Source organism: Octopus sinensis, linkage group LG20 (genome assembly GCF_006345805.1).
Source record: "Octopus sinensis linkage group LG20, ASM634580v1, whole genome shotgun sequence".
Lineage (NCBI taxonomy): Eukaryota > Metazoa > Mollusca > Cephalopoda > Octopoda > Octopodidae > Octopus > Octopus sinensis.
The window spans coordinates 26,070,889-26,083,329 of record NC_043016.1 but is presented as its reverse complement, the minus strand read 5'-3'; the positions used below and the strand labels follow the sequence as shown (position 1 = coordinate 26,083,329).

Below are 12,441 nucleotides of genomic sequence, written 5' to 3'. Positions count from 1 at the left end.
ACAATAATAATAAAGGACGTTACCGCATACAGTTTTACAAACCAAGGACGTTATATAGACCTCCTTGACTCAAGTTAGAGAAGGGGTGCGTATTATACACAAGGTTTAAGTTTTTCAGAAGTGCAGCTTCCAAAAAATCCCCTGTGTATTATACTCAAGGGCGGACTAGACTCTAGGATTTACAGTATATGTTTGTCATATGGAAGCTTCAACTTCTCAGTGTTGAGAAATAGCAGTGTCATTTCAATTTCTTTTTACACGGTATGGAGAGTGAGTGAGTGTGAGAGAGAGAGAGAGAGAGAGAGAGAGAGAGAGAGAGAGAGAGAGAGAGAGAGAGAGAAACCATATTTATTGTAAATGTAAGAATACAATATACAACAGATTAAATACAAAATGTTTATTTAGTACACAGTCAGCAATAAGTTACATTTAGTTTTGTCTTTTTTAATCAGCAAAAAAATAAGACCTGGATACCTGAGAATTTTTTTTAATATTTAATTTTGTTATTTTTTTATCTTTTAAAGACCTCTTTTGTTAAATTAAATTCAGGAATGAGAAATATCCATTTTTATTTATAATAAGATAATGAAGGCTAATGTGTTTTAGAGAGAGGTAAATAGAATGGGATAAGTAGGTGTTGTGACATTCATCCCTTTCCCATGAGCACTAGTGACTGAATGTAAGTGAAGTAAAACAGTTTAATCTAAAAAAAAAGGGGGGGGGGACTCCTAAGCAATTAGCACAGCATTGAGTTTAACATTTAAGATACAAGAGAGCTTGCTCAGAATATTTTCTTTTCTTTCCAAATTTAGATTTTTTTACAAGGTGTTTAGTTATTTAACAGCCTGATTGAGCAGATCAATATTAAAGACATTGGTCAGGTGTGATTTGAAGCAGACTACACTATTTCTAGATCAAGTGGGGTTCCTTTACTAGTCATTATCACAAGATTTTAGAGAATGGCATTTTCATAAGAAACTGACCCTGCCACCCCACCCCCACAAAAAACCTATTTTTGTTGTCATCAGTATCAGCAGCAGCATCATCATAATCATCTGTATTCTTAAAATAAATATTGAAATCTATATTACTAACACTGCTATAGGTTAACAATGTCAATCATGGACCCTGGAACCTGCACAGAATTAAGCAAGTTTATTACAATCCATTCTTAATACTTAGGAAATGAATAATAAAGGAAGACCAATGTTCTTCGAGTGAGAACATTTACAAAGATTGTATCCTGAAGTTACTGCTCAAAATGTTTCAGTTGGAACGCAGATATTTTCTTCTACTTTTCTAAACTTTATCAACTTGATCCTTTTGTTGCTGTCATTGTTGTTATCACATTCTGACTAATTTGATCACTTAGACAGATCATTTATTAAGCAAAAAAAAAAAAAAAAAGTATAAAAAGAGATCATGACTTATTTTTAAGGTTCCACATCTCAGTCTTAGAATGAATTGTAAAATTATATTCCAAATGTAACTTGGCACCATTGTTATGTTTTTTTGTTTAAAAAATTTTTTTTTACCTACTAACTAAATGAAAAGCATTGTCATGAAGTCTAAATCCAAGACATGTACTAGCCAAAGTATATTTTGGTAGCAATAAGGCACAAAATATTGATAGGAAATCTTGTCAAATGTTTAATTTCAAATCTACAATAGAAATTGGTTAAGCTCTGTACCAGTGTTACAGCAGCAGAAAATAATTAATCAGAGCAAGTAACCTTTAATTCTTCTATTTCAGTATTTCTAATAAAAATACAGTGCTATGTGTTTTGAGACATTTTAAAAAATAAAATTAAATAATAATAAAGCATTAAGGAACTGTTTAGTAAAATATTTAACTAATTTTTTTAAATATTGAAATAAAATTTTGTAAATGGTTCTTATATTATGAACATTTACCTACTGATATATTTCAATAACAAGATTTTGATTTCAAAATGGAGACTTTAATATGGGCGGTTTCAGGTATGTTTATATTAAAAGACCAAGGGTGGTCTTAATTGGATATCGAAAATGGTTAAATAGGGTTAAAAAAACAAAAAAACTTGTTTAATTTTCATAACAATTAAAAACTACTATTAAGGAAATAATTAGAATAAAAAATAGTTTTAAAAGCTTGCATTTGATAAAAATATCTTTATTAAAATTAATGAAACAATAGCAAGTTTAAAAAAATCTAAAAAAAGTATGAAAAATAAAATGGCTATTAATTAAATAAATGCTTTTTTTCTCTTTTTAAAGTTTTTTTCACTTTCTTTGAAATTTAAATTGGTTTAAATAACATGCTTAAGATTTAAAATTAATGAAAAATAAATGATTCAAAGGAAAGATTTATGAAATCCAGATGAAAAAGGCTTTATGTTCTTCTTTTAGTTAAATTTAAAATACTTTTTTAAATAGAATTTTTTTCTTTAAGAAAGGTGAGATATTAATTAACTAAGAAAATAATGAGGTAATATTAAGAGGGGAAGAAAATTTTAATTACTACTTTATTTATGTTGTATTCATACCGATTTGAATCATTTTCCAGAGTGTTTCAGATTAAGAATGAATTACCAATTTGGAACATAGTGGAAGGAAGGTTCCAGATTAAAATAAGTAATTTTCGGGAAGCTTGTGTAAAATGTAAGTGTGCATGTGTTTCTGAGTGTACAAATGAAAGAAAACAAGATGTATTTGAATTTCTTCATGTAATTGAAGTTGAGGTTTTCTTGCCAGATTATAAGCCATCAAATAAAATGAATGTGTGTGTGAATTTAAAAAACAAACCTTTCCAACTGAATTAAAAGAAGCAGCACTAACATTTCTAAAGGTAAAACTAATCATATTTAAAATTTAAGTTTAAATGTGTCAGTAATTCTTTTATAATTTGATGACATTTTTAACAATTGTATTTAACAATTTTTTTTATAATATTAAAATTTTTTTTAAGTTTAAATATAAGATTTATAAGACTTTAAAATAATAATTAAAAAACCAGAATAATTAATTAATATATGGATTGCAATCAATCACAATTATAGAATTAGTAAAATTTAGTCCTGTTGTGCTGTAATTAGCAACTATGTTGTAATTAGCAACATTTGTTTAGTATCAGTTTATATACATCGATATCAACATATCTCTATAAAATCTCTTTCTGGTTGTAAATATTTTCTCAAAAGCAGTAATATAATATATAAGGGTGTAGACAATTCATGTAAGGGTGTAGATAAAACATAAAGTGTATAGATAATTCATTTTAGTTTTATATATATATATAGTACTCAATTCATGTATGAAAATATTTAATTTAAATAATAATAATAATAATAATAATAATAATAATAATAACTTCAGAAAAATTAATGTTTCCCTATCAGAATAATAATTTTCTAAAATATATGACGAAGTGTTTGTTGTCTAACTAGAATGTCGCATCTTTTCCAAGATAGGAATAATCATGTCAAACTTAGGGCGGCGGCCTGGTTCTTCGTTCATGCAGATCTTCAAGAGTGTACTCATGTGTGAAGATATTCCTGGTGGAATTTTGATTCTTAAATCTTCCAGAGTAATCTAAGAAAAACAAGCAAGAGAAACATTAAGGTGAAACAGATTTACAATTATAATTGAAAAGGTTGAAATAATTCACTGTAAAATATCCTCACCTCTCCTCTCCACTTTTTCAAACAATTCTACCAATGATAATAATAATAATCCTTTCTACGAAAGGTACAAGGCCTGAAACTTTGAGGAATGGGGCTAGTCAATTACATTGACCCAATGTGTAACTGGCATGTATTTAATCGACCCTGAAAGGATGAAATGCAAAGTTTGACGTTGCCAGAATTTGAACTCAGAACGTAAAGACAGATGAAATGCCACTAAGCATTTTGCCTGGCAAGTTAACAATTCTGCCAGTTCACCACCTTACCAATAATCATAATCATAATAATAATAATAATAATAATAATAATAATAATAATAAAATGATAAATAATAATGATTATTAGCACTGTTCAATCACTGAAAACAGGATTTCTTAAATTTGTGGTACATTTCAGTTAATTTTTCTTCAATGCCTTCTATAATTTATTTTGTAATCATTCCTTAAATTCAGCAATTAAAACATGTAAAAGGAAAAAAGGAAATTTTTTTCCATAGAAATATAAAACCATTGTGAATGAGAAGAGTAAATAATTTAAATAAATATGTATAGCAACATAAATGAAAAAAAAAATACCTTCATTCCAATTTCCATTGGCGAAAGGTCTGCAAATGGCACCTCTCTTGTTTCCATTTCCCACAACAGAATAGCGTAACTCCACATGTCTGCAGCCTTTACATTCATCTCTTCAGGTTTTTTCTGCAGAGCTTCATTAATAATTAAAATGAAACCATGGTAAAACACATAATACACATGAATATACAGTATAATGCAGCAATTAGATATAATAAAGGGATATTGGAATAGAATTCTTATAATAGTTAAAAAAGAAAAGAAATGACCCAATGTAGAAAGGGATGTATTGAAGAGGTTGTACATTATGATGAAAATACTTTGACAAACATAATTGATTGATTGATTAACCAAACAATTAAACATTGCTTAGTTAATTGGTTAAATAGTTAACTAATAATGAATAAGGAGTGAAATATAACAAGTTCATGTGTTTATCATTAGCATAACAACCTTCCCAAATTACAAAAACAAAAAAAAAACGCTGGTCAACAAAAAATGTTTAAGAATAATTTTAAAACAAACCAAAACATTAATTTGGTTAATTAGAAAGTAAAGTGCCTTGTTACAAGGTCACAATGCAAGAGGCATGTTGTGTCTTTGGGCAAGGCACTCTACTTCCCACTAACCTTGTCCACTCAGCTGGTAAAAGTTGAGTATTAAGCTGCCAGAGTGCCTTGTCTGTGTCAAGTTAACATGGTGGCATTAATGACTCACTGGTGTAACCAAAAGCTTTGAGGTATAAAGAGGGACACATCCAGCAATGGATTGCTGTATCTTATTTTCTTTTCAATTGTTTCAATTATTGGACTGCAGCCATGCTTGGACACCATCTTGAAGGGTTTTGTTGAACAAATTGAATCCAGTGCTTATTTTTAAGTCTTATACTTATTATATTGATCTCTTTTGCCAAACTGCAAAGTTATGGGAACATAAGCAAATCAACACTGATTCACACACACACATGTATACATATACATGCAAATATATAAACATATACATGTATGTAAAAAGGAGGAATATGAGTTATACTATTGAATAGTCAGTCCTGTCCAAGGCCCCCTACTTTAATGCTAATTTATACAGATGTAGATTATGCCTAAGGGAATTGTACTTGATTCTTAAATATTTTGGACCAAAACTCCTTAATAAATTTTCTGATGTGGTCCCTTTTTGTAACCATAGGTTTTTCTTAACCTTCTTGAATAAATACAAAAATAAAAAATAAGGGTAAAATTAATACTAGATGTTTCAGAAGACCACCTGAGTCTCAATCTACAATTGAAACTGAGTAAAGCTTCTAGCAAATTCTTTATCTTTGAAACGGACAATGGACTAATCCTTGCTTGAATCCACTGAATTCTTATTTTAACTTTTAGTTTTCTCCTGATGAAAAAGTGCTGCTGTTGGGTTTCCTTAATGAATTGTACATTAACGATGTGAAGCAGCAACCTTTGAAACAATCGTAGAAATGGGCTTGAATGGACTCTGTTCTGGTTTCCTTACACTTTATTTTTTTATATTTATATCTTTCTTTCTTTTATCTTTTACTTGTTTCAGTCATTTGACTGCGGCCATGCTGGAGCACCGCCTTTAGTCGAGCAAATCGACCCCTGGACTTATTCTTTGTAAGCCTAGTACTTATTCTATCAGACTCTTTTGCCGGACCGCTAAGTGACGGGGACGTAAACACACCAGCATCGGTTGTCAAGCAATGCTAGGGGGACAAACACACAAACACACATATATATATATACATATATACGACAGGCTTCTTTCAGTTTCCGTCTACCAAATCCACTCACAAGGCATTGGTCGGCCCGGGGCTATAGCAGAAGACACTTGCCCAAGATGCCACGCAGTGGGACTGAACCCGGAGCCATGTGGTTGGTTAGCAAGCTACTTACCACACAGCCACTCCTGCGCCTATACTCTTGTATTTTTATATATTTACATTATTTTAGCTCCATTTCTTTAAATTTTTAGTCGCCTCTATTATGCATGAATTTATTCGGTATATATTTTTTCATTCAACTTCATTTGTATTACTTTTTTAGGTTTTATTACCTTTTATTTGTGTATATTTTATACTATTGGGTTTTACCATCGGATGCCCTATTATTTTAATATATATTTATCGATTTTTGATAATTTGGGAATGATATAATGTTGTTTTAACCGATTGGAATGTTTATTCCTTATATCTTTCAATTTGTTTCTCCTTTTGTCTCAGTGTCACCTGAGCACTTTCAGCTGTAGTCCTATCTTTATTATTTTTATTTTTGCTCTTCAGTTTAACGAAGTTATAAAAGTAAGCACGATGCTTTATGCAGTAACTAACACCCAACAGTAAATTAAAAATAAATGGGTATAAGAGACATGTTTTACCTTCTGGCGCCATCCATGCTGGTGAGTAAATCTTCCCCTTCTCATGGAATGAGAAACGGTAATCTGCCATATTAATTCTTGCTGTAAGATCTTCGTCTATCTATAAACAGATAAATACATTCAGGTATTAATACAAGTATACAACTTAGAACTATACCAGTCTCTAACCATCTGTTACGCTACCCTCACACCCTTATGAAACTACCCACCCTCTTCTTTCTATCCCAAATCTACAGTATATATCCTTTCTTATACCTATCCTCTTGTACCTTGAGAGTTTGCTCTGACACTCCATCACTGCCATTTTTATCTTCTTCATAACTACTACTATTCACCTTTATATAACATTTGCTAGCTATGTATGTCCTCTACAGAAAGAGACCATTGCTTGTCCCTCTATCATACTTCAGCCTGTAACATAAAGTCACCACTTACTCCCAAATACTCCCCTATCACTTATCCATGGAGGCTTTTTTCTTCATTTTCCATTCTTTTTTCTGTCTTGCAACATATTTGGCAATCTCACTAGTGCTGGTTGCATGAAAAATGCATCCAGTATGCACTGATCCTTTTCCCTTCCTCACCATATTTCTGGTATTTACTGTAAGGACCCAAGAAGACTGAAATGGTGAGTTTACTTCAGCAGGATTTTGAACATGGAAATGAGGGGAATAACTTAACAATCAAAAAGATGTTTAGTGTAAAACAGTAATCCTCAATATTTTTAGCTCAGCGGCCCTACTTCATAGAATAGCATCTAACAAATGTCCTTTTTCCATGCTTTACAGAAAAACAAGAGGCGGATTTATTTAAACTGAAGCTGGTGGTGTATTTGTCTCATCCAATATGTCCCTCTTTTAGATATTTGTATAATTTGTGTAGTGTCCCCCTTTGTTAAATCATCAATCATATTTTCTGGTCACTGATAAACACAATTTCTAATTCATATTCTAATATAAGATTCTTTAAAATATGCTTAGGATATAAATACTGTACTAAGTTTAAATATTTCATTTATAAGAAAAAAAAATTATAAAGCCTTCTAAACACCCAGTACACCCCTATGGAACCTTAGCTGTTACTGTATGAGCTCACCATCCACAACTAGATGTTACTACCAAAGTTAAAGATCCATTGGTCTAATGCATCCATTTGCTCTGTTATATTGTTGCTTATAACTGAATATTATTCAATGGAATGATAGAATTTAACGTTTTAATGCTATGAGAAAGGGAAAGAGAGAACGAAATATATTGTGATGTGTCTAGTTTTCCTTCTACCTCTCCATCTTCTTGGCCCATTATCCCTTGGAGGGTTGTGGGGGTAGAGTCCTCATGCACCTCCTTCATAGGATCCTATCAGAAGCAATGTTATTACACTTTCCAGCAGGATTCTTAAGTGTGACTCATAGAGCCCAAGAAAATTATCCAACCAACATGTTCTTGGTCTACCTCTAGGTCTCCTGCCAGTTGACTTGGCTTGAAGAATCCGTTTTCTAATTCTTTCCTATGACATTCTAATCATAGTCCATAATACTGTAGCCAAAAAAATATATTTGGTCCATTTTATAGTAAAGCAGTCAGTTTATTTAGTCAAGTCAAACTTGATTTAATAAACTGACTACAATATAAATATCTCATTGAAACCCATCTGCCTCAGTATACACACCTGTCATGGACTGAAATGACATGGATAGTTGAGAAGCAAAATAACCACTACGGTCTAGTACCATAAACTCTACACCTGCATATACATGTATGATGGACTCTCCTGTCATGGATGACAGATGAGGGTTCTGCAACATCTTGTAACAATCCGCATAGATGATTTGTTTAGAGGGATCAAATATTTAGCTCACTCCTTCCACCAAATCAATGTCGCCTGTACAGATGTTTAGCATGTCACACGCCAGATGCCAAAAGTGAACACAGAGCAACTTGAAATGAAGTGTTTTGATCAACAACACAATACACTGCCTGGTCCAGGAACCAAAACCATAACTTTATGATCAGGAGTGCCACACTCTAACAACTAAGACATGTATCATCACGCATGTAAGTATGTATATGTATATACATACATATATATCATCATCATCATTTAACGTCCGTTTTCCATGCAGGCATGGGTTGGATGGTTCGACTGGGATCTGGGAAGCCAGAAGGCTGCACCAGGCTCCAGTCTGATCTGGCAGTGTTTCTACAGCTGGATTCCCTTCCTAACGCCAACCACTCCAAGAGTGTAGTGGGTGCTTTTTTATGTGCCACCAGCACAGGGGCCTGAGGGGGTTGGTATAGACCACAATTGGATGGTGCTTTTTACGTGCCACTGGCACAGAAGCCAGTCAAGGCAGCACTGGCATTGGCCACATTTGGGTGGTGCTTTTTACGTGCAACCGGCATGGAGATCACAACTACAATTTCCATTTGAATGTAATTTGATTTGATTATATATATATATATATATATATATACACACACACACACAGAGTTCAATCTTACTTCATAGTACCTTGGACAAATGTCTTCTACAATAACTTTAAGCGGTAGAATTGCTATATATAAGCTATGTATTTTTCTTTGAAACCTATTGTTATTGAACATTACCATTATTGCCTTTCCAAAAGTTTCAAAGAAATTTTTCACTGTGACCCAGGCACACCTATCTGCACAACAGTGCTTTGCTCCTGGAACATCAAGTGCAGTTCACTGTGGGGCATCATTTCACTCCAACCCCAATATCACTGGATCATGTAGCATCACTATTATTGTCAATATCTAGTCTCAGATCCCCACCTACTTTGTCTTGTGAACTTATGAAACTGGATCTTTCAATTGTGTCCATCATACTTTTTATCCAGATATTACATTAGCTGTGATTATCTAACATTTTGAGAGACAACCTCTTACAGGTCTGGTGGATTTTTACACTTGGTTATTATTTTACCATTACTATTGTCATTCTTTTCGCATTTACAAAAACTGAAAATTAATTTCAAAAACACATTAGATATTTCTGCTGCTAAATACTAAAAGATAAACAGCACAAAAAAAAAAAGCATATGCACAGTCTGGTGACAGGATCCTGCTGAGAAATGCAAACTAAAAAAATAATAACAATAATAATAAAAGCCAACTGCAACATTCAACAGCAATCTGGGTAGATTTTTTTTTTTTCTGACAGCTAAATGCCAGGATCGTTTCTCTCAAAAGGACTACATGCTGTGTGTAAGAAAGACTCTACGGAATACTATAACAAGTCTCTTAATACCTATATTTATCAGCAAAGCAATACATGCTAGAAAATAAAATAAATTTTCTATTTATTTATATATTTTCTTTGCACTCTACAACTTTCCAAGTTAATTACTAAACTATTATAATCAATTTCTGAGTTGTATTTTTTCAGCAAGTGATTTGATCTTGAGACCATTAGTTCAAGCTAAAAACAATTGCAACAAGCTAGTAGGGTCATAATAACTATTTAAATTATACATACACTGTTATATTCTATTTTGTTTTACTGGTGTGTGTGTATGTGTGTGTGTGTGTGCGCGCGCGTGCGTGCGTGTGTGTGTGTGTGTGTGGCCTGATGAATATCCAGACTGTTGCCATGGTAATGAATCTAAAGCACAGAGTGAAGCTGCTTGGCACAGATTGATCTTGAACTCTGGTGTGCATGTGCATTAAGTTTTAATGTTCTAGTTCACTTCCACTGTTTACAACAGTGCTTGGAAGAAAAGTGGGTAGTGTATCATTGTCACATTGACCATGACAGAGAAAGTTAAGCAGAGAATCTGCATCAAATTTTACCAAAAGCTTGGCGATACCTGCTCAGAGGCCTACGCAAAGTTTTCATCTTTCTTGACACAATCAAGGTCTTGTGCAACTGAAACCCAAGTATCCTTTTGGTCAGCTGAAAGCAGTTTTGGCACAAGCTTGGTAGACATGTGCTTCATACCCAAATCTTCAGTGATAATGGACTGAACTGTAACTAATTTGCACATCCTCTGATAACTCACAGCTGCACACACATCTGCAATGTTTTTCTCAGTTTTGTTGATTGTGGGTCTCCCAGAATGTTAGTCAATATCAACATTTTTTTGGCCATCTTGGAAACGTCTGAACCACTCGTATACGTGTATGTGGCTCATACACTCCTCTCCATCCACCTTCTGCAACCTTGCACAGGCCTCCGAGCAGGTATCGCCAGGACAACTTTCTCTGTCATGGTCAATGCAATGATCACCTGCTACACACCTTCCTTCTAAGCACTGCTGTAAACAGCAGAAGTGAGCTAGTATGTTAAAACTTAGTGCTCATGCACAGCACAGTTCAAGGTCAATCTGTGCCAAGTGGCTTCGCTCTACATGCTTTAGCTGCGTTACTCTGGCGTCAGTCCAGACACTTATTGATCAGACCTCATATATGTATACATGTGTATGTATTTGTGTATATATGTATGTGTGTGTATGTGTGTGCATATCTATATACACACACACACACACACACAAATATACACATAATCTTGAAGCTATAAGATGATACATAATTTCTTGTTCTTTTGTCATTTATATAATCTTTTATTACACTGTACCTGACTAATGCTTTTTTTCTGAAGGGTATGTCATATTGGGTTCTAAGCCCAGGTTATTAGAATTGTTGAATATTAAAATGAGCAAAACATTAATATATATATATTAAGGTACAGGCTTGGCTGTGTGGTAAGAAACTTGCTTCCCAACCACATGGTTCCAGGTTCAGTCCCACTGCATGACACCTTGGGCAATTGTCTTCTACTATAACCTCAGGCCAACCAAAGCCTTGTGAGTAGATTTGGTAGACAGAAACTGAAAGATGTGCCTGTGTTCGTCCACCCACCATTGTTTGACGTCCCCATAACTTGGTTCGGCAAAAGAGACCGATAGAATAAGTACTAGGCTTACAAAGAATAAGTCCTGGAGTCGATTTGTTCGACTAAAGGGACTTTGCCAATATCCAGATGTTAGAAATGCACATGTGTTGGACCTGTATCTGTCTGTATGCATTTTAATATATATAACCAAATATATATATTTATTACTGCATGAGATAGTTAATAATACTGTGAACAAATTTTCTTTTTGACTGGTTCATTGAGTACTTTACTCTCTTTTACTTGTCTCAGTCATTTGATTGTGGCCATGCTGGAGCACCGCCTTTAGTCAAGTAAATCAACCCCAGGACTTATTCTTTGTAAGCCTAGTACTTATTCTATCGGTCCCTTTTGTCGAACTGCTAAGTTATGGGGATGTAAACACACCAGCATCAGTTGTCGAGTGATGTGGGAGGAACTAACGCAGACACACACATACATATATACAACAGGCTTCTTTCAGTTTCCATCTACCAAATCCACTTACAAGGCTTTGGTCAGCCCAAGGCTATAGTAGAAGACACTTCCCCAAGGTGCCATGCAGTGGGACTGAACCCAGAACCATGTGGTTGGTAAGCAAGCTACTTACCACACAGCCACTCCTGCGCCTAAATATTTTGCACATAAGATATTTCTTGTTATCTTGAGGAATTTTATTTCAGAATTAATAAATCATACATACACACAGATGTGTGTGTGTGTGTGTGTGTGTGTGCGTGTGCGCGCGCATATATATATATAAATACATACATTATATTATTAGTACTGAATAGCAACCTCTACATCATAATTAATGTAGATATAGTGTAAGAATGCTATAGTACTGCAATAAACATATGAGATGTTCATTCACAGTATTATAGCATTTTAACAATACTTCTACATCAAATAGAATATAAAGATTG

At 33.5% G+C, this 12,441-nt stretch overlaps 1 protein-coding gene across 2 annotated transcripts in view; it reads right to left on the bottom strand.

Moving 5' to 3' along the window:
• Positions 1 to 382: 382 nt before the first annotated feature.
• LOC115222698 (integrin-linked protein kinase) overlaps positions 383 to 12,441 on the bottom strand; it is an 82,380-nt gene continuing 70,321 nt past the window's right edge. For both annotated transcript variants that reach the window (XM_029793023.2, XM_029793024.2), the window contains 3 exons: positions 6,623 to 6,722; positions 4,238 to 4,368; positions 383 to 3,570 (listed from right to left, as the gene is read on the bottom strand). In XM_029793023.2, the coding sequence (XP_029648883.1) occupies positions 3,418 to 3,570; positions 4,238 to 4,368; positions 6,623 to 6,722 (384 nt within the window). In that variant the 3' untranslated portion in view covers positions 383 to 3,417. The remainder of the gene's footprint in view (positions 3,571 to 4,237; positions 4,369 to 6,622; positions 6,723 to 12,441) is intronic.